This window comes from Schistocerca americana, chromosome 4 (genome assembly GCF_021461395.2).
Source record: "Schistocerca americana isolate TAMUIC-IGC-003095 chromosome 4, iqSchAmer2.1, whole genome shotgun sequence".
Taxonomy (NCBI): Eukaryota; Metazoa; Arthropoda; class Insecta; order Orthoptera; family Acrididae; genus Schistocerca; species Schistocerca americana.
The window spans coordinates 747,626,142-747,649,734 of record NC_060122.1 but is presented as its reverse complement, the minus strand read 5'-3'; the positions used below and the strand labels follow the sequence as shown (position 1 = coordinate 747,649,734).

Sequence of the window (23,593 nt, the reverse complement as noted above, 5' to 3'; positions counted from 1 at the left end):
GTATTTATGTTTGATTTTCTTAATAGCCTCCCAATTTTGGCTGATGTAGGTCACGTAAGGACGGGAATTTTTCAATAAAAAATGATACTGTCTCATGAAAGGTGACACTTGAGGAGGTAGGAAGTCCGTAACGTGCTGCTATGCTCTCAGAGTTCCTTCAATCACTACCAAGCATGACCAAGTCGTATTAGTAGGCTCCACACACCGTGACACCACAAGTAACTCACGCCAACGGTGGTCATCCAGGTTGGTGCAGAACTATAATTCAGAATACGACGTCATCATTTATTTATTGGTACATGCTTCTGGTCACAAGTTGCAGTTTATGTTGTTGTGTTAATGGTATCCTGCTAATGGAACGCTAATTCCCCAGCTTCGCTGGCGTTAGTATGGTATGGGATAGCACAGAGTTTTGCTGGGAGCCCATTGTTTGTCCTCAGATGGCTCATGCAGATGTGAAGTCATTACGATGTGCTTGGCGCATTATATAGCGATCGTCTCTCGAGTGCACAGACGTGACAGATTGGTGTCTTGACTATGCATATGCCTGTCCTGTCATTTTCATGGATACTAATTTCGTGTTACTGTCGTAACTGAATGTTCCGCAAATAATAACATTGTACGATTCGACCAGCCGGCCAAATCGACACCACATGCTAATGATCGTGTCTCACACGAGTATGTAGCATATTCACGTCTTTCACAGTGATCGCTCAATATCTGACGCTGTTCGCAGAAACCCGAACAACAGGGGACTGACGTACTGGGACATGCATTGATACCGCGAAATAGTGCGTTGATAATGGCTAAGCACTAACCGAAATCTAGATTTGCCTAATAAAACCTGAAAGAAAAGGAAGACTGATTCTTGTGCTCCATCATTTGAATGAAACCTTTATTCATATTCTATGCAGTTGGATAAACAGTACAAATACTCGTAATTAAAAACAAAGCTGCGAGGTGGCAGTGTTGTTTCTACATCTACATCCATACTTCGCAAGCCACCCGACGGTGCGTGGCGGAGGGTACTTTGAGTACCTCTATCGGTTCTCCCTTCTATCTGAGTCTCGTATTGTTCGTGGAAAGAAAGATTGTCGGTATGCCTCCGTGTGGGCTCTAATCTCTCTGATTTTATCCTCATGGTCTCTTCGCGAGATATACGTAGGAGGGAGCAATATACTGCTTGACTCTTCGGTGAAGGTATGTTCTCGAAACTTTAACAAAAGCCTGTACCGAGCTACTGATCGTCTCTCTTGCAGATCTTTCCCCTGGAGTTTATCTATCATCTCCGTAACGCCTTCGCGATAACTAAATGATCCTATAACTGCTCTCCGTTGGATCTTCTCTATCTCTTCTATCAACCCTATCTGGTACGCATCGCACACTGCTGATCAATATTCAAGCAGTGGGCGAACAAGTGTACTGTAACCTACTTCCTTTGTTTTCGGATTGCATTTCCTTAGAATTCTTTCAATGAATCTCAGTCTGGCATCTGCTTTACCTCTGAGGCGCTGCAGTCATGGACTGTGCGGCTGGTCCCAGCGGAGGTTCGAGCCCTCCCTCGGGCATGAGTGTGTGTGTTCGTTCTTAGGATAATATAGTTTACGTATGTGTAAGCTTAGGGACTGATGATCTTAGCAGTTAAGTTCGATAAGATTTCACACACATTTGAACATTTTTGATCATCTGCTTTACCGAAGATCAACTTTATATGATCATTCCATTTTAAATCACTCCTAATACCTACTCCCATATAATTTATGGAATTAACTGCTTCCAGTTGCTGACCTGCTATATTGTAGCTAAATGATAAAGGATCTTTCTTTCTATGTAGTCGCAGCACATTACACTTGTCTACAATGAGATTCAATTGCCTTTCCCTGCACCATGCGTCAATTCGTTGCAGATCTTTCTGCATTTCAGTACAATTTTCCGTTGTTACAACCTCTCGATATACTGCAGCATCATCCGCAAAAAAGCCTCAGTGAACTTCCGATGTTATCCACAAGGTCATTTATGTATATTGTGAATAGCAACGGTCCTACGACACTCCGCTGCGGCACACCTGAAGTCACTCTTACTTCTTTAGACTTCTCTCCATTGAGAATGACATGCTGTGTTCTGTTATCTAGGAACTCTAGTTCCGTACCATCTGTCACCCCTTCAGCTGATTAACTAGTTACTGCTACGGAAATATATCTTTACGTCTGTGTTGTAAAGTAACAAAGGAACTGAAAAAAGACGTTTGATGGAGTGAGGCGTAGTAGTAAAAAACAATAGCAGTGCTTTAGAGTCATTTTATTAGAAGGAAGCGGCTGATATATTTAAAAAAATCGTTCTAGTGATAGTGATGTCGGTTTATGGAATAGTTTTTATTTATTAATTTTTTAATACTTCTCTTCGTTATAGCGAAATACAGCCGCCCAGTGAAACGACTAATGCAGGTAAAATAAATAAAACAGTGCCAGAAACTGCACTGTATTGGTGTATGAAATTGGTGTTTCTAGCTTGCAGTAAGGTTGACCAAACAAATGTTCAGATGCGTCAGTAGAGTTAGCTGTGGACGTGTAGCACCAGTCATTAGGTACGAAGAATACATATGTTCCTTTTGCACCAGTGTGCTTGAAAAAATTTTGGCGAAGGAAATTATTTTGCACCAATCTGTTTCTACCCTCGATTTGAAACTAGTTTTGCCACGCGGAGTGGCCGCGCGGTTTGAGGCGCTGTGTCACGAACTGCGCGGCCCGTCACGCCAGATGTTCGAGTCCTCCCTCGGGCATGGTTGTGTGTACTGTTCTTAGCGTAAGTTAGTTTAAGTTAGTTTAACTAGTGTGTAAGTCTAGTGACCGATGACCTCAGCAGTTTGGACCCTTAGGAAGTCACAAACATTTGAACATTTACAAACACGTTTTTCCTGCAAGGGTGTGAGCGGACCCTCGAGAAACGTGCTGAGCTACTGGAGACCGGTGTGTTCTGCTGCGCAGGGCCACCTGCTGCGGCCGGGCGCGGGGGTGGTGCTGAGCAACCTGAGCCTGGTGCTGCAGGCGGTGGGCCGCGCCGCTAGGGGCAACTACACCTGCGTCGCCTTCAACGCTGAGGGCTCCGGCCAGAGCCGGCCCTTCCCTCTCGACGTGCTATGTGAGTACCGCAGCCGGAAAATGTCACGCTAGCCCGCTAACTTTTCATCAAACAATAGCTACGCACACTGGAGATATAGCTCACTCCCCCCCCCCCCTCCCCCGCTCTTTGGATACCTGTAAGTGACGCAAGCAGTTTCTGATGATTTAAAAGGGAGCTTTAGGCAACTATTGAAACATCGCTACAGGACACAACAGAATGTGAATGACTAGCCGCGAGAGATGAAACACGCAGGCAGCAGAAGAGCACACAAGGATGAAGATGACACTCACAAGGGGAGTCCACGACGTTTGGAACGCGGATTTACTTCAAACTTCAGACACTCGTTGCAGCTACTCCATTAGGACAACAAAATGTGTAAGCAGTATCGCGTACTTCTCAAGCGTTATTGAGAAAATCGCAAGATAATTTCGGTCGTTAAATATATATGGCTGTGCGTGGGCGTTTTTACCAGGAAGCGGCGGCAGCCGAGTGGGTAGCGTTCAAGCCCCGTGATCGTTGGACCGAGTCCCGTTCGTCAGGTTTTTTATTTTTAACACAGTCATTCTCTTTACTATTTATACAACAATTGATATAACGGGAAAACTACGTGTAATCGGATGAACTTTAATTAAATTTACAATGTTATTTGGCAGTTTACAAATTTTTATTATCATAAATAATATAATATTCATAACTATCATCCAGTAAACGACCAAACGCATAAAGTGATACTGAAAATGTATGAGAAATCCCTTATACCTGGAAGGAGCCCGAAACTACTGGTTACCTCCAAGTTTTCACGAGCACAGACGGCTTTCGAAAGATGTACAATTAATCGTCGCTTTCGACATTACGAGTACAATGGCGGGATGGTATTTTTCGTAAAAACATGGAAAACTTGAAGTTAAACGGCACCACCTGCATTGAATAAATGCTGTTTCCGCATACGCAAAGTCTTTTGAGGTTTTCCGTGGAAAAACAAACCTCGTTAACATTTTAAAAAACATCTCTTTCAGCCGATAATTTGGAAGCAAACCACGCATAACGCAGCATTTTGTCAAATATCGGCGCTGATAATTGATCATGGAGTATCGAGTGTATTTTAATAGTGTCTTCACGAGAAGCAATTTCTCGTTCTTTTTCGATTAAATACAAAAAATTTTGAAGACACGGACAGGCATACATTTTCAGTATCACTTTATGCCTTTGGTCGCTTACTAGTTGATAGTTATGAATATTATATTATTTGTGATAGTAAAAATTTGTAGACTGCCATATAACATTGTAAATTTAATAAAAGTTCATCCGATTACACGTATTTTTCCCATTATATCAATTGTAATGTAAATAGTAAAGAAAATCACTGTGTTAGAAATGAAAAAATAACTGACGAAAGGGACTCGATTGAGCGATCCAGCGATTACGGGGCTTGAACGCCCACGCACAGCCATATATATTTGACGACCGAAATTATCTTGCGATTTTCTCAATAACGCTTTGGAAGTACGCGCTACTGCTTACACATTTTCTTTTCCTAATGGAGTATTACGAGAGTGCGAAGTTTGAAGTAAATCCGCGTTCCAAACGTCGTGGCCTCCTCTTGTCAGTATAAATACAAGGTGTTTCAAAAATGACTTCACAACTTTCAAAATTCATGTAAATTAATCCATTGTACCTACAGAGATTATTTTAAAGTCAGTTTGTAGGAAAATACATCAAGTTTTGTCTCGCGTAATTCTGAAGTACCGAATCCTGCCGTAAGGAGCGCTAGCGGCAGTTGCGTTAAAGATGGCTGAATTCACTGGACTCGAGCATGCGAGCTGAGTGTTTTGGTTTGAAGAATCGAAGTCGGCAACAACAGTTCAGCGTAATTTCCGTACCAAGTTCGCTAAAGATCCTCCTAGTAGGCCTAAAACTTATGAGTGGCATAGATGTTTTGAAGAGACAGGGTGCTCGGTAAGACATGGGAAATCATCAAGTAGTCCAAGCGCATCTGACGACGTCGTTGAGAACCATCAGTGGGATAGTGTACCTGGATATGTTACAACAATTTTTGATACCACAGATTTATAGCAGTGACCAGGAACTAAACTACCTGCATCTGTTGCACCACCTCACAACGTGGATGACGTCTGGGATTTTCTCAGTGACCGCTTTCCAGACCAATGGGTTGGCCATGATGCGCCAATTGTATGACCCTCACGTTCCCCTCACCCGACACCACCCGACTTTGTTTTGTGGAGATTCATCAACGATATCGTTTTAGTATCTGTTGTGCTGGCTTCGCTAATGAACTTAGAGCAATAATTTATGCCGCCACTGAGCAAGTTACACCCGCAATGCTACAGAGAGTTTGGGAAGAAACTGACTTCCGAAGGGATGTGTGCAGGATAACCAACGGAAACCTCAAGCAACGTCTTTAGTTTAAGGTAAAAAAAAAAACCTTTATGTGTTTCCCGACAAAATAACACTAAATCCAGCTCTATACTTTCTTTTCAATAAGTTTATATGCATCTTTAAAGATGTAAAGTCCTTTTGAAACACCCAGTACGTATATGACAAACAAAATGTTGAGTGTAACAGAGGAAAGGAAAAATATAAAAAATGCAGCAAGTGGTGCAAGAAAAAGCAAATACAAACATGATAGTGATTTTAAGAGCAAGATGACAAACGAGAAATTTCTGGACGAGAAATGCTAGGATGTAAAATCACCTACATCTAGAGGAAAGATAGGTGCCGTGTTTAGGATATCAATAGTCCTTTGAAAAAGCATCTGTATCTCTAAATCTACAAACATACTCCGCAGAGCACCATACGGAGTGTGGGGAAGGGCACCCTTTCCTTTCGAGTTCCACTCGCAGTTAGATAGAGGGAAAAACAATTATCCATATGTCTCCGTATGAGCTCTAATTTGTCATTCCGTATCTTCGTTGCCCCTACGCGAAATGTATGTTGGTGGCAGTAGGATCGTTCTGCAGTTAGTTTCAAATGACGGTTCTCTAAACTTTCTCAGTAGTGTACTTCCAAATGAATGGCTTCTTCCCTCTATGTATCCCCACTTGAGCTCCCGAAGCATATCCGTAACACTTGCACGCTGATCGAACATTCCGGTAACAAATGTAGCAGCTCGCCTCTAAATTGCTTCGATGTCTTCTTTTAATCCGACCTGGTGCGGATCCCAAACACTCGTGCAGTACCCAACAATAGGTTGCATATGCATCTTACATGTGGTCCCGTTTGCAGATGAACCACACTTCCCTAAAATTTTCACAATAAACCGAAATCGGCTATTCGCCTTTCCAATCACAATCCTGACATGTTCAATCCATCTCAGGTGCTTGGCAACGTTACGCACAGATATTTAAGCGACGTGACTGTGTCAAGCAGGACACTACTAATTCTGCATCCGAATATTAACTGTTTTTTTTTCTCCTACTCATCCGCATTAACTTACATTTTTCCACTTTTAGGGCTAGCCGCCACTTATCACACAGACTACACTCCTGGAAATTGAAATAGGAACACCGTGAATTAATTTTCCCAGGAAGGGGAAACTTTATTGACACATTCCTGGGGTCAGATACATCACATGATCACACTGACAGAACCACAGGCACATAGACACATGCAACAGAGCATGCACAATGTCGGCACTAGTACAGTGTATATCCACCTTTCGCAGCAATGCAGGCTGTTATTCTCCCATGGAGACGATCGTAGAGATGCTGGATGTAGTCCTGTGGAACGGCTTGCCATGCCATTTCCACCTGGCGCCTCAGTTGGACCAGCGTTTGTGCTGGACGTGCAGACGCTTCATCCAGTCCCAAACATGCTCAATGGGGGACAGATCCGGAGATCTTGCTGGCCAGGGTAGTTGACTTACACCTTCTAGAGCACGTTGGGTGGCACGGGATACATGCGGACGTGCATTGTCCTGTTGGAACAGCAAATTCCCTTGCCGGTCTAGGAATGGTAGAACGATGGGTTCGATGACGGTTTGGATGTACCGTGCACTATTCAGTGTCCCCTCGACGATCACCAGTGGTGTACGGCCAGTGTAGGAGATCGCTCCCCACACCATGATGCCGGGTGTTGACCCTGTGTGCCTCGGTCGTATGCAGTCTTGATTGTGGCGCTCACCTGCACGGCGCCAAACACGCATACGACCATCATTGGCACCAAGGCAGAGGCGACTCTCATCGCTGAAGACGACACGTCTCCATTCGTCCCTCCATTCACGCCTGTCGCGACACCACTGGAGGCGGGCTGCACGATGTTGGGGCGTGAGCGGAAGACGGCCTAACGGTGTGCGGGACCATAGCCCAGCTTCATGGAGACGGTTGCGAATGGTCCTCGCCGATACCCCAGGAGCAACAGTGTCCCTAATTTGCTGGGAAGTGGCGGTGCGGTCCCCTACGGCACTGCGTAGGATCCTACGGTCTTGGCGTGCATCCGTGCGTCGCTGCGGTCCGGTCCCAGGTCGACGGGCACGTGCACCTTCCGCCGACCACTGGCGACAATATCGATGTACTGTGGAGACCTCACGCACCACGTGTTGAGCAATTCGGCGGTACGTCCACCCGGCCTCCCGTATGCCCACTATACGCCCTCGCTCAAAGTCCGTCAACTGCACATACGGTTCACGTCCACGCTGTCGCGGCATGCTACCAGTGTGAAAGACTGCGATGGAGCTCCGTATGCCACGGCAAACTGGCCGACACTGACGGCGGCGGTGCACAAATGCTGCGCAGCTAGCGCCATTCGACGGCCAACACCGCGGTTCCTGGTGTGTCCGCTGTGCCGTGCGTGTGATCATTGCTTGTACAGCCCTCTCGCAGTGTCCAGAGCAAGTATGGTGGGTCTGACACACCGGTGTCAATATGTTCCTTTTTCCATTTCCAGGAGTGTAGAAATGTGGTCTATGTCATCTTGTATCAACCTACAGTCACATATCTTCGATACCTTCCTGTACATCACAGCATCATCAACGAATAGCCACAGATTGCTGTCCACCCTGTCTGCTTGATCTTTTATGTGTATAAAAAATAGCAACGGTCCTATCATACTTTTCTGGGGCATTCCTCATGTTATCTCTGTCTCCGATGGGCACTCGCTGTCGAGGACAACATACTGAGTTCTGTCACTTAAGAAATCGTGGAGCCAAACATGTATCTGGGATCGTATTCCTTATGCACGTACCTTCGTTAATAGTTTGTAAGAATATTACGAATGTCCAGAGCTCTGACTCTAAACCGTTTCCGAGCAAAGAAGTGGAGGCTGAACAGTGGAAGGTTATACATAACGGATATACAAGAGACAGGGAGGCCACACTATTGAAAGGGAAGAGGAAGTAGATGATTATGAGTTGTGAGATCTGATACTGAGAGAAAAATTCCACGGAGCCCTGGGAAGTCTACTTCAAAAATGGTCCATGGAGTAGACGACTTTCTCTCAGAATAGGAGCAGCCAGCCGTGTAGAAAATGTTCCACCTGAAGTGCAAAATATTTGAGACAGGCCAAATACCCCCAGACTTCCAGAAAAATGTGATAATTCTTATTCCAAATAATACAGGTGGTAATAGTTGGGAATATTACCGAACTATCGATTGAATAACCATTGCTTGCAAAATATTGACCCGAAATATTACAGAAGATTGGAAAACTGGAAGCCACCGACTTGAGGAAATTCAGTTTTGGTTCTGGAGAAATGTAGAAACACAAAAGCCATACTGATCTTACGACGTATCTTGGAATAAAGGTTATAGAAAAGCAAACTTTCGTTCATAATATTAGTATACTTAGAAAAAATATATTTCACAATGTTGACTGGAGTACACTCTTAGAAAGTCTGTAGTTATACGGTACAGGGTTTGAAAAGTTATTTGCCATGTGTACAGAAACTAAATTGCTTTTATAAGTGTCTAAGAACATACTGGGGAGAGATTCATGGTTATAGATTTTCCTCGATGTCATTCAGTTGTGCTGCGAGCAAGCAGTAAAGAAACCAAGCAGTAATCTGGGGAGAAAATTAAACTTCACGGAGAAGAAACAAAAGACTTTCAAGATTGCCAATAACTTTGTAACTCTATCAGAGAGAGATAAGTGCTTGGAAGAGCAACTGAATGGAACGGATAGTGTCGTGGAAAGAGACTGTAAGACGAACATCAACAAAATTGACACAAGTGAACTGGAATATTATTGAATTAAATCTGGCAATACAAAGTTCATGATGTTAGAAATAAGATACTAAAAGTTGTAGAAGACGTTTTTTATTTTAGCAGGAAAATAGCTAAAAATGGCCGAATTAGAGGAGATATAATGGAGGCTGGCTGTAGGAAGTGCTTATAAGGGAAGGAATTTGTTGACATCTAATTTAATTTAAATGTTGCGAAGTCTTGATTGAAAATATTCGTCTGATATGTAGTCTTGTGTGGAAGTGAAACGTGGATAATAAACAGTTTAGTCAGGAAGAGATGAGCAACTTTGGAAATGAGCTGAAGAGAGCTGAAGAATAGATACATAGATCAAGAAAGTAATGAGGAGACAATGAATCGAATTCCGGATTAAAAAAAAAAAATTGTATGGCGGTTTCTGTGGGAACTGAAATCGTGTCAGTGTTACCAAATCTACTGAGGGGTTGTTTAGCCGGATTTCAAAAGACAGAATGTTCATATACGTCGAGGAGCAAATTAGATTACAGTAGAGAACATCGTGCAGTGGCTACATTTTGACTTTAATACAGCTAATTGCAAAGAGACTGAAGAGGAATCTGGGTAACGATTTAGTGTTTACTGTTCTCGAGAAGGAGTGTGACACAGAACCGCTGAAGAAAGTGAAGTCCTGAAGTGGAGTGGGCTTGAAAAAACGTATGTTACAGGTACATACAACTTATACAAGTTGTCAGATTATGTAATCAAATTGCGGAATAAAATTTCTACTCACCCTTTCAAAATTGCAAAAGACGGAGACAGGGATGCTGCTTGTCTTCTCCATTGTTCAAATCATCGAGTAGTTACGATAGTGAGCTGTAATTATTGTATGGCAGCGAAACTTAGTAGATATGCTAACGCTGGCAAAAAAAAAATAGTTTCAGTTGTGACCACCAAGTGCAAATTGGGCGCTCTGAGCTGTTTGTATGACGATATGACACTCTCGGTGCCATTTGACAAGCCATAACGTCAGTGAAGGGTATGGCTATCGAGAAGTGAAACCGTGCACTGTTAGTGAAACTATTTCATAAGATCTGTAGCAGTTACAGTGCTGCACTGAGAGAGCATCGCGACTGAAAGGTCGGGCGTTAGGCCTGATGTCATTAAATAGATTAAAGAAGATAATAATTAAATTCGGAAACACGGGTGTGCTCGGTGTGGCACCTGGAAGAGAAAGGCGTCCTATCCTGGTGGAAGTCATTAATGAAGCTCCTGTTCCTGTAACTGACTATGCCAGTTCTCATACAGTGTCACAAGAACTGTCCATCCTGTAGTCACAGTACGGAAAATTAGCTGTGTATTTGGCACTGAATGGTCCAGACAGCGCAGTAACTGAAACCTCATGTTCGGCATTTACTACTTCAGTTTCTGGTACGGATCGAAGGTGATGACATGTGGCCGGGCAGTATTGACTGACGAGGTACATTTTGCACTACAGGGGACAGTGAGTATACTGAAATACCCAGTTTCAGATACCGTTAAGGGACGGGTTGTGCACGAAGAGTCACTGCACTTGCCGTACATGTGTGACGTGTGGATTCACTCTCGGCCCGTAATTCTACGAAAACAAAAACGTACTCAGATGGTCTGTCAGGTGCACGGTAACGTACGCATGTTATTGAGACTGTCTTGTACAGCATGTGAATCCTACTATGGTAGAGCGCAATTGTATGGAAATCAAAGGTTTAGTGCAAGAGGACCTAACACCTCAGGGCGCTCGTCCAGAGAAAAATCTGCTTAATGCAACCTTCCAAGAATGTGGTATCTCAAGAGGTTTTCCAGATAAGTGGCCTGCTAGACGACCTGATCGGAATCTATGTAACTTTTGTTTCCGGGGATATCTAAAGTACATGTTTACCAGGGACACATTTGGCCTCTACCTGATCTGAAGGCCAGTATGGGAGGACACTGTCGCTCAGACTTCACTGGAACTGCTGCAAACAACTGTTGATCACGTAGTTTTACGGATGAAGCTTCTCCTCGACGTCTACGGTGCCCACATAGAACAAACAGGGTAAGCAGCGGTTAATAATAAAATCAACATTGTGTCTTTCTCGCTTGTCTGGCCTTTTATGCTCACGTCCTGTTCCTAATCCGTGCACGGAAACGTTTCTATAGATATTTCTGTATTCACAGCACCAAATTGGCAACCTGGTGGCCAAAATTGGAAATAATTTTTTTCTAGAGTAAACCGCTTACGGGTGTATTTATCAAGTTTTGCTGCCATACAACACTGAAGCGCCAAAGACACTGGTATAGGCATGCGTATTCAAATACGGAGGTATGTAAACAGGCAGAATACGGCGCTTTGATCGGTCACGCCTATACAAGACAACATGTGTCTGGCGTAGTTCTTAGATCGATTACTGCTGTTGCAATTGCAGGTTATCAAAATTTTAGTGAGTTTGAACGCGATGTTGCAGTCGGCGCATGAGCGTTGGGACACAACATCTCCAAGATAGTGATGAACTGGGGATTTTCCTGTACGATCATTTCACGGCTGTGCCGTGAACATCAGGGATCTAGTAAAACATCAAATTTACGACATCGATGTGGCCGGAAAAAGATCCAGCAAGAACGGGACGAATGACGACTGAAGAGAATCGTTCAATGTGACAGAAGCTCAAGCCTTCCAGAAATTGCTGCGAATCATTCAACGACACATCATCGATATGGGTTTTCGGATGACTGCGCGACATGAAGCTTTGCGCCTCACCTGGGCCCGTCAAAATCGACAAATGGACTATTGATAACAGGAAACAAATTGCCTGGTCTGACAAGTCTCGTTTCAAATTTTATCGAGCGGATGGACGTGTACTGGTATAGATACAACCTCATCAATCCATGGTCCCTGTATGTCAGCAGGGGATTGATCAAGCTGGTGGAGGCTCTGTAATGGTGTGAGGCGTGTGCAGTTGGAGTAATATGGGAGCCCTGATACTTCTAGATAACACTCTGATAGGTTACACGTGTCTAAGCGTCCTGTCTGATGACGAGCATCCATTAATGTCCATTGTACATTCCGACGGACTTGGGCAATTTCAGCAGGACGATGCGACACCCCACACGTCCAGAATTGCTACAGAGTGGCTCCAGGAACACTCCTTTGAGTTTAAACAATTCCGCTGGCCGAGAAAGTCCCCAGACAAGAACATTATGGAGCATATTTGGGATGCCTTGGGACGGGCTGTACAGAGGAGATCTCCATCCTCTCTTACTCTTAGGGATTTGCTGATTTCCCTGCAGGATTCATAGTATCAGTTCCCTCCAGCACTACTTCAGATATTACTCGCGTCCATGCCACGTCCCGTTGCGGCCCTTCTACGCACTCGCGGTGGTCCTGCACGATATAAGCCAGGTGTCAGGTGTACCAGATACTTTGGGTCTTCAGTGTATAATTAAGGCCGATACTGGACCTCTGTCAGTAGCTACACTTTTATTATAACCCCTTGTATACATGCAGATTGCATTAGAAATGTGGAGTAGGAAATGAGTAGCAATGGGTATCAAAATAAGAGTAGATCAGTTTATGTAGACCTTGTTCTTCGCAGATGATCAAGTAGTAACACCTAGTGAAGGGGGTGATATCTGTAGCATATTAAGAAATGCATTTGAAGAATAAGATAATAGGGCGCTGAAAATAAATTTTCAAAAGACTGAATAACTATGCCGTGGAGGAAATGCAGGACACGTAACAGCAAATGGCCAGCACACCTAGCAACGTAAATATTTATGTTTGAGGTAAGCATCCTATAGGAAGATGGGACAAGTAATTGGGAAATGCAGCAGAGACCAGCCCGTGGGCCGCGCGGGATTACCCGAGCGGTCTATGGCGCTGCAGTCATGGACTGTGCGGCTCGTCACGGCGGAGGTTCGAGTTCTCCCTCGGGCATGGGTGTGTGTGTTTGTCCTTAGGATAATTTAGGTTAAGTAGTGTGTAAGCTTAGGGGCTGATGACCTTAGCAGTTAAGTACCATAAGATTTCACACACATTTGAACATTTTGAACCAGTCCGTGGAAAAACAGCAGTTCAGAATCTAGAGCGTTTGTTATTGTCTTCTAAGTTAAGTTGATACAGGGTTCAAATGGCTCTGACCACTATGGGACTTAACATCTTAACATCAGTCCCCTAGAACTTAGAACTACTTAAACCTAACCAACCTAAGGACATCACACACATCCATGCCCGAGGCAGGATTCGAACCTGCGACCGTAGCGGGTAAGTTGATAAATGGAGATGATGCTGTAAAGAAACACTGTAGTAACTACAAGACTTGTGAATGCAAATGCTGCAACCTTACTGGAAAAAATAAAAACAAATTTAGAGTTGTAGAAATGGAGTAACAAGGTCGGAGAGGGCATCTCTGCGAGAAAATGTAAGAAATTTAACTATTAGGGACATGATCCGAGCTGAAGAAACCTCACAGACAACATAAAACAGCAGCTCGGCAGGGATGCAGATGTGATGTGAATCACAGACTACAGATGGCCAGATAAATCTTTGATATACCAGCCTTTGGACAGTGAGAGAGATGACCGAATGTTGCCTGATTGAAAGGGTAAAGTAGGCTATCAAGGAAAGAGAAATATAGGACGACGAGGGCGCATGGGAGGATAGAACCAGAGAGCGACAGATATGTGGGTTTCTACGCCGCATGCAGTTACCTTACAGGAACAACAGATAAGTTAAGGCAAAATCTGACTGATCGGAGGAATCAGTTGATTGGATTGATTGGATACATCCTTAGGCATGAAGTAATTCTAATTTTGGTAAAGGCGTGAAATGTAGTGCATTGAAAATGTCGAGGGAGATCAATGGTTGTAAACGGAAAGCGAGTTCATATGGATGTTGATTGTAGTAGATGTTTGGAGATGGAAAAGGCTTCCACGTGACAGCGCAGAATGAAGAACTCCGTCGAATGGGTCTGCGACCAAAAGCCAGTGATAATGTTTCAAAAACAGATTGTATGCAACCCATACAAGGCGGTCATATGGCTCTCCACTACTGACGTAAATCATTACAGTGGTGTAGTGTGTATGTGGCAGAAGCTTGTATGGAATGAGCGCAATAACACGGGCCGAGATCGAGATATTATAGAATGTCAGGATGGAACGACTTTGTTTTGACGTGCATATGATACTACTGTGAATGAGGCTGCCAAATTATTTGGTTTATCAAGGAATAATGTACTATTCGCATCCCTATCTAAATGTGCTGAAATGCCATAAGAAGATCATTACCAACACGCACCAAAGACAAGTGTCGCGCCTTGTAAATGATAATCGCTTAGAATAGTTGCTGCTAGTGAATGCAGATGCATCTCAACTAATCTCCGAGTGAACACCGCAGAGAGAACTGCTTGCAATAGGCGTTCGGAATCAGCAAACTCACAAGAGATCATTAATCAGTTGCTTACAGCGGCACATAAAGCTGCGCGCTTGATCCATTCATCAGGGTGAGTTTGCTGCCTAGGTGGCTGAATTTGTTAACTTGGTCAACCTCATGATTAGAAATTATTACTTTAAATTTCTCGCGGTTCTTGGTTCTGTTGTTTTCATTACTTTCGTCGTCCTTCGATTTACTCTCAAATCATTTTGTTTAGTCATTCCATTCCACACATCCTTCGCGTTTCTTGACTTTCGTTCAGGAAAGCAATGTCGATGTGAATCTTATCACTGACGTACTTTCATCTTAAATTTTGATCCCACTCATGAACCTCTCTTTTATTTCAGTCACCGAATCATCGATGTATAGACGAAAAAGTAGGGATGAAAGGCTACATTGCCCTCTGTTACCCTTTTAAATTTGAGCAATTCGTTCTTGGTCTTCAAGATTTATTGATCGCTGTTTATTCTTGTACATAATGTACGCCCGCATCTCGTGGTCGTGCGGTAGCGTTCTCGCTTCCCACGCCCGGGTTCCCGGGTTCGATTCCCGGCGGGGTCAGGGATTTTCTCTGCCTCGTGATGGCTGGGTGTTGTGTGATGTACTTAGGTTAGTTAGGTTTAAGTAGTTCTAAGTTTTAGGGGACTGATGACCATAGATGTTAAGTCCCATAGTGCTCAGAGCCATTTTTGAACATAATGTATAGCGCCCATGTTTCCATGTAGCTCACTACATTTTTTCTCAGAATTTCGAACATCTTGAACAACTTTAGACTTAACAAGGGAACCTCCCCATCGCACCCCCCCCCCCCCTCAGATTTAGTTATACGTTGGAACAGGGAATAGGCCTTGAAAAACTGAACACAGATCAATCGAGAAAACAGAAAGAAGTTGTGTGGAACTATGAGAAAAATAAGGAGAATATGCAAACTCAGTAGTCCATGCGCAAGATAGGCAACATCAAGGAGAATGTCATCTCAACAGCTCCGTGGTCCCGTGGTTTGCGTGAGCAGCTGCTGAACGAGAGGTCCTTGGGTCAAGTGTTCCCTCGAGTGAAATGTTTCATTTATTTTCAGACAATTATTATATGTTTGTCCGTCCGTCCGATGTGAGGTAACTGCGCCGTATTATGGGGACGCTACACCTAAACAAACATCTAAACAAAACATATGTTTTGACAGAGCACAGGGAAAACTGTGCGACTGTGAAACTGTTGCATTCATTTGTTGCAGTTTATGTGACAAACTCTTTTTTGGGCGTGATTATCACATCCACAAGAAACCTAAATCGGGCAAGGTAGAAGAATCTTTTTACCCATTCGCCAAGTGTACAAGTTAGGTGGGTCGACAACATATTCCTGTCATGTGACGCACATGCCGTCAGCAGTGTCGTATAGAATATATCAGACGTGCTTTCCTGTGGAGGAATCGGTTGACCTGTGACCTTGCGATCAAATGTTTTCGGTTCCCATTGGAGAGGCACGTCCTCTCGTCTACTAATCGCATAGTTTTACGGTGCGGTCGCAAAACACAGACACTTAACTTATTACAGTGAACAGAGACGTCAATGAATCAACGGACAGATCATAACTTTGCGAAAATAAAGAAAGTAAACTCTTCAGTCGAGCGAAGATTTGAACCGAGTACCTCTCATTCCACAGCTGCTCACGCTAACCACGGGACCACGGCGCTCCCGAGCTCGCACTGTCCTTGATGTTGCCTATCTTGTGCATGGACTACTCAATTTGTATATTTTGCTTATTTTTTCGTAGTACCACACAACTTGTTCCTGTTTTCTTGATTGGTCTGTGTTCAGTTTTTCAAGGCCTATCCACTGCGCCAACTTATAACTAAATCTGAGGGGCGTGCGATGGGGAGGTTCCCTTGTTAAGAACGCTTTCTCCAGGTTGCCAGAACCGATGAAGGAGTCTTGATTTTCCTTCATTCTTGCTTCCATTGCGAACTTCAACGTCAGAACTACCTCTCTGGTGCCTTTACCTTTCCAAAGCACAAAATTATCGTCTTTAAGAGGGACGACATAGAAATTCACAAACACGACAATGGTATTAACAAAAAAGAAAGTATCAAGATAAACGGAATTTGGATTCCATTGATGCACCGACCGACAATTACAATGAGCTAAGGCAGAGCCACAGTGCTGATGACCTGGAAACAAACTCAGGTGTTGGCTTCAAAGGTACATAAATATTTCCGGCCGCGTTGCTCTAATACTCTACCAACACCGTAGGATACAACTTCGACATTTTCATCCACTCGTCTTGGCGAAACGTCAGCAATATCGTCGAACAAGATCCCGTGACAGAAGCCAACACATAATATCTGAACAAACTTGCGGTCCCTTCGGCCAACTTTTCCAAGCTTTTAACTTTTATTCCGAGTCGGTCGGTGTATTTAAAAAATAACGAAAGCTGTATGCTTATGTCAACACTGGACTATATGTCACCTGGATGTGTACAGTAGAATTAAACAAATGAACGAAGGTGCTCATTCGATCTGCGATCGAAAGATTCGCTTCGTTCCCAACCCCGCTGCCCCATTCGATTTCGCTGTTATCGCGTTTTCATGCCAACCCCACTGCGATCTGCGGCCTCATGTACGATCAGGAATTACATCGACTGATTGTGTTTCCATTATTCTGTAGGATCAAACAATAAATCAACGAACGTGGTCAATTTACGCTCCAAGGGAAAAGACAATGCGTAATAGTCTCCCGACGGGCGCACTAAATAAGCTGCGATATTAATGCGTGCTGGTTGGGAGGCTACATTACTGAAACGCAGAGCAATGACCATGATTAACGAATGAGTGTGACGTAGTGAATTGCGACCCGAAAGTTGGAGCTCCAGCAGTAATAAATACATTTTCATTTGGCGGGTTCGCTATTCCGTTGCTGCTTATTATTTCACGAGGTTTCCAGCGGTTTTTATTAAAAACTTCGGCAAACAATCAGACGTACATTTCGTGGATAGTATTCCTTCGCCTGCCAAAATAAGTTATATAGAATACGTACCGTAAAACAACAACGGAATAAACCTCAATTTCCTCAAAAAATATGAAGCCTGTTACAAAAATAACTATACTCCCTTTAAAATAATAAGTCACAGATATTTTGCTGTCGCCTCGCCCGTTCAGCGTAGTGCCCTCTCATTTTCACACATTTGCCCCTGCGGTGTTTCTACTGTGCTTTGCAATACTGACAAGTGCGTTTTGAAACGTTGTTAAGAGTCCATGATGACTTATCCTTCACACATGGGGCGAAGGTACACCACACATGTCGAACAACACATGTATACACATAAACATACACTCATATCTACACCAGGTTTCACGCTCTGTGTTGGAGACATACCTTCCCAGAATTAAATTAAAAATATATTCCATCCCCCGTTTCTGACAAAATAGTTTGGCTGTAACGGAAATGCTAGAGATCGAAACTCCCTCAGCTCCGCTAAATGAAGCATCACTAACTCTTTAATGGGTGGCTGCTCGAATATTCCGCTCCAACTGCTAAAATAGAAAAAGGGTGGACATTAACGAAACCTACAAACTGTAGGGATGGATTCACGACTGGGAATGGTGGAGAAAAGGTCCTCTGAGCATCTGACCGCAAATGCATCGCTGCCACAGCAGATGGTGCTGACGAACGGAAGTTCCTCTGACGATGTGCTGTGTCTTCCCTGTGTGTTGCAGGCTTTGTGATTGACGCAGCGTACTGTAAGCAACAGAGTAGTCCGGTATTCATGTCGAGAACAACTCGAGATTGTGTTTTTGTGTGGGCAAGCAGATGGAAATGGTCGAGAAGCAACAAAGCTATACCAAAACAAGTACCTTCACAGACACCAACCACGTCACACAACATTTCAAGCCTAATTTGGGTTACTTCATTGAAATGAACTTGCAGCGGACTTGCGGCGGACTGAGTGTACTCCACATTTGAAGGGCCATATTCTGTAGGGTACTGAGACGAACGCTAATACAAGCTCCAGGCAAGTGGCCCAACGAAACGGTGTGAAACGAAGTACGATTATATGTACCCTGTATAACAACCGCTACTATCCGTATCACCTGCAACACAATGGAGACCACTTGAACATCTGATGTGACGTGGATGCGATGCAGCTCTGTCCTGTGCTCTGGGAAGATTTGTCGTAGTTGCACGCTCGCCGTCTATATCCGAACACAAGTTCGTAGGACATATTTTCCTCCATTTCCAGTCTGAAATCTGTGCCTCCAGTGTCGGTTTTACTAACTTTCGTCCCGCACATTGTATCGCCCCCCCCCCCCCCCTCACTGAAAAACAGTCTGTTTTCAAAAAGAAACCCATATCCGCAAACACATACCTTGGACGCTGGAGAGCGTCGAAGTCAGAGAACGAACACCTAGTAATGGTTTGTTCCGATTCGTTTTGGCGTCTGAATACTGAAGATATGCAACCCTTTAGCCATCTGTGTGCTGCAGATGGACGACCTGAGCCTAATAACGTACCTGACTAGGGAACCTCCCCATCGCACCCCCCTCAGATTTAGTTATAAGTTGGCACAGTGGATAGGCCTTGAAAAACTGAACACAGATCTGTCGAGAAAACAGGAAGAAGTTGTGTGGAACTATGTGAAAAAAATAAGCAAAATATACAAACTGAGTATCCATGTGCAAGATAGGCAACATCAAGGAGAGCGTGAGACTAGGAGCTCCATGGTCCCATGGTCAGCGTGAACAACTGTGGAACGAGAGTTTCTTGGTTCAAATATTCCCTCGACTGAAAATTTTAATTTCTTTATTTTCGAACAGTTATGATCTGTCCGTTCGTTCATAGACGTCTCTGTTCACTGTAGTAAGTTTAGTGTCTGTGTTTTGCCACCGCACCGCAAAACGGTTCGATTAGTAAATGAAAGGACGTGCCTCTCCAAAGGGAGCCGAAAACATTTCATCGCAAGGTCATAGGTCAACCGATTCCTCCACAGGAAAACACATCTGATATGTTCTATACGACACTGGTGACAGATAATAATTGTCTGAAAATAAAAAATTAAATTCTTCACTCAAGGGAAGACTAGAACCCAGGACCTCTCGTTCCACAGCTGCTCACGCTAACCACGTGACCACGGCGTTCCTCAACTCATACTTTCCTTGATGTTGCCTATCTTGCACATGGACTACTCAGTTTGTATATTTTGCTTTTTTTTTTCATAGTTCCACACAACTTCTTCCTGTTTTCTCGATATATCTGTGTTCAGTTTTTCAAGGCCTATCCACTGTGCCAACTTATAACTAAATCTGAGAGGGGTGCGATGGGGAAGTTCCCTTGTGAGTATGAGCTGCATTTCTCTACACAGAACTTGTGCGCATCCTGCCGTGCCCGTTGGTTTCCTCTTCTGTCAATTTGCATTTTGCGCCGCTGCGGTTCACAGTTCCTCTGTTCTCCACGGAGTGTTGACTGTTCCTACGTGCACGAGTGCCGGTGTGGTGGCGTTAGTGGTGTCAAAGCTGACAGCGTGCGGTAGTGTGAGCTAGGTCGGGCCCCCAGTTCCTGACTACCGGTGTTTAGGGTCACAGTGTTGCATGGGGGCACCGCAGCGACGAGGCGGAGCTGTGCTGGCCAGGGTCGTCGCTGTCGACAGCAAGTGTGTCCTCAGGCGTTAAACTCTGCGAAAGCACTGAAATACGTCCGTGGCTGAGCAAGTCTCACCACTAAATCTTGCGGGAGGCTTTTCTGGAGGGTCGGCCAAAATCCAGAGCTCCATCAGGACCGAGACACCGTTCGCTTCCTGTCATCACAGAGCGGGCAACGGGTGTTGAACATTCGAAAAAGTTTAATTTTTAATTGCTGAATCCCATTTAAGGAAGTTAAAAAGACTGATTCCATTCCACTCTCGACAATAATCCAGCCCTCCAGTTCTACGACAGTTGGAATAAAACTCTACCACCTAAGAAGGCTTCCAGTAAGACTGGACGTTGAGACTGGAACCCAGGACAAACTTACAGCACTCTGTGGCAGGATCTCTAAAACTAAGACCACAACCACTACCTTCGTCCTGGAAGTCACTCAGCGCAAACTTAGCAGCGGCGTTAACAGTCTAAGCTTTCAATAAACCCTTAAATTTCAGCATCGGTCCTTTTTAGCTCTCATGGGTGCGGCTTATGCCCGGAAGCTCAACTTTATATAGGCCAAGCATATGATTACTAAATTAAATTAATAGAATCCAGCGTTAGCAGCAAGGCCTTTTAAACTTACTATGCTGAAAAACCTTTATACTGGCCAAGAGAATGATTACTATGAGGGTTGTCCAGACAGTAAGTTCCGATGGCCGCGAAATGGAAACCAGAGTGAAACCAGAAACGTTTTATTTGCAACAGTTAGGTACACCTTCCATCTACTTCTCTACCCTGTCGCCGCTCCAACTTCGAGTGCTGTCGTAGTGTTGTATCAACTTCCCAATATCTTCTTCATAGGAAGCAGCCGCCAGTGCTTTCGGCCAGTTAACTACACTGGTCTGCAGCTCGTTCCCTGTGGAAAACTTTTTTCTTCATAGCCAGGGGTTCTTGTGAGCAGAGATGAGACTCAGGGGAAGCCAGTTACAGACTGTACAGTGGGTGATCAAACACTTCTCATCGGAAACGCTGTTGGAGTTTCTTCATTGCCGCTGCAGTGTGCGGCCGTGAATTGACATGAAGAAGCAACTGATCCACAATTGTGTTATATGGGCTGCATGACACAGGCGAAATCTCTAACAAGGCCCTCATACTTGGCGGGAGACGCTATTCCCTACGCAGACACGACACGATTCACGGGCTTACCAGAGAACTACCCAACACATCCGTGCAAAGCTTTACCGGCTTTTCTAGTGATATCCATTTCGGCACCGATAGAAACATACTTGTTCGACAACCCTCGTATATTCAAACTGAATGGGCTGAGAGGGCTTAGGCAACAAGGCTTTCAAAACTTAAAACACTAAATTTAATACTGGCCAAGCTCAATGACCACTACATTTAGACAATAAGCTACTGCCACCCAGGCGCTCTATACGCTGACAGGGCCCCCACCGCAATGAGAACGTTATCGGGGCCTAGCCACGTAAGCGAGGACGAACACGCGCCATGCTTTAACTGTGCGCACACTAAGAGCTGCGCAAAACAATGTTAAATAAGCCCGTGCGGCAGTCCGCAGTTCATCACCTGAGGTCATGCACTCTTCCTGTCAAAGAACACACTCCGCAATACAACCGCCCCAAAGGGCAACATACGGACTTTATGGTATAAACTTTATTGCCAATTCAAAGGTACAATACTATAAAATCTCTGACCATACTACGGCCTCCACTGCTACAACATTGTGAACCCAACACAGCTCAGTGATGTCTCTACTATGAACGTTGTGTAGCCTGCCAGTGCAATTACCTCGTTGACAGCAGTGCGACAAGTTCCAGTAAACAGCTGCGGAAATGACCGACCTGGTGCTTTCTCCTGGACAGAATATCAGATGCTGAAGTGTAGCTATGTGGATGTTAAACGATTACTCTGTACTCTCATGTGTAGCCCATGCCTGTGTGCAGTTCCGACCTTGCAGAAAATACCCTGCAGTAAATTACACTGAGGTGACTAACGTCGTTGGTTACTTCCTAATATCGTGTCGGAACTCGTTTTGCCAGGCGTAGTGCAGCAACTAGACGTGGCATGGACCCAAGAAGTCGTCTGAAGTCTCCTGCTGAAATATTAAGCCATGCTGCCTCTTTAGCGGCCCATAAGTGCAAAAGTATTGCCGGCGCATGATTTTGTGCACTAACTGATCTTTCGCTTATGCCCCATCAGTGATCGATGGGATAAGGTTGCCAAAGTCATTCGTGAGAATAGTCTGTAATGTTCTACAAGCCAACCACGAATAACTGCGACCCGCTGACATGGCGCATTGTCGTCCGCACAAACTCCATCGACTTTGGGAACGTGAAGTCCATGAATAGCTGTAAGTGGTCTCCTACTAGCCGAACATAAGTATTTCCAGTCAATGATCGTTTCGGTTGGACCAGAGGACCCAGCCCATTCCAGGTAAACAGAGCCCACACCATTTATGGTGCCGCCACACGCCTGCACAGTGCCTCATTGACAACTTGGGTCCTTACTTTCATGGGGTCTGCGTCACACTTGATTCCTGTCATCAGCTTTAACGAACTGAAATCTGGACTCATCTGACTAGGCCACTGTTTTCCAGTCTGCTAGGGTCCAACCGATATGGTCACCAGCCCACATTGATTTCTGCGGTTATTTTACTCAGTGTTGCTTCTCTGTTAGCACTGAAGACACTACGAAACGCCGCTGCTTTCGGTCGTAAGGTGTAGGCCTTCGGCCACTGTGTTGCCCGTGATTGGAGGTAATGCCTGATATTTGGTATTCTCGGTACACTACATTGTGGATCGCGGAATATGGAATTCCTATATATATATATATATATATATATATATATATATATATATATATATATATATATATATATAATTCTGGCTCCATTGGTGATGTGGGCTGTGTTTAGATAGAATAGGCTAGGCCCTCTGGTCCAACTGAGCCGATCATTGACTGGAAATGTTTATGTTCGGCTACTGAGAGACCATTTGCTCCCATTCATCGACCTTGCATTCCCAAACACCAATGGAAATTGCATGGGGATATATTTAACTTATATATCCCTTAAGAAACAAAGTTTCTTCAGCTCTAATATTAATTCTGAACGCAGGAAAAGTACCATTGGCGTGACGCGACGATAGTATGGTGGTGGCGAGGACCATGATGCGTTGGTGTACCTAAGTGGGAAGGCACATGATCATGTCGAAGTAATCATGAGTCTTTCTTTAGGACTGTGGTCTCGTT

At 44.3% G+C, this 23,593-nt stretch overlaps 1 protein-coding gene across 1 annotated transcript in view; it reads left to right on the top strand.

Moving 5' to 3' along the window:
* LOC124613773 (hemicentin-2-like) overlaps positions 1-23,593 on the top strand; it is an 803,230-nt gene that overhangs the window by 712,471 nt on the left and 67,166 nt on the right. Inside the window, exon 9 of the mRNA XM_047142489.1 lies at positions 2,985-3,138. Within this exon, the coding sequence (XP_046998445.1) occupies positions 2,985-3,138 (154 nt within the window). The remainder of the gene's footprint in view (positions 1-2,984; positions 3,139-23,593) is intronic.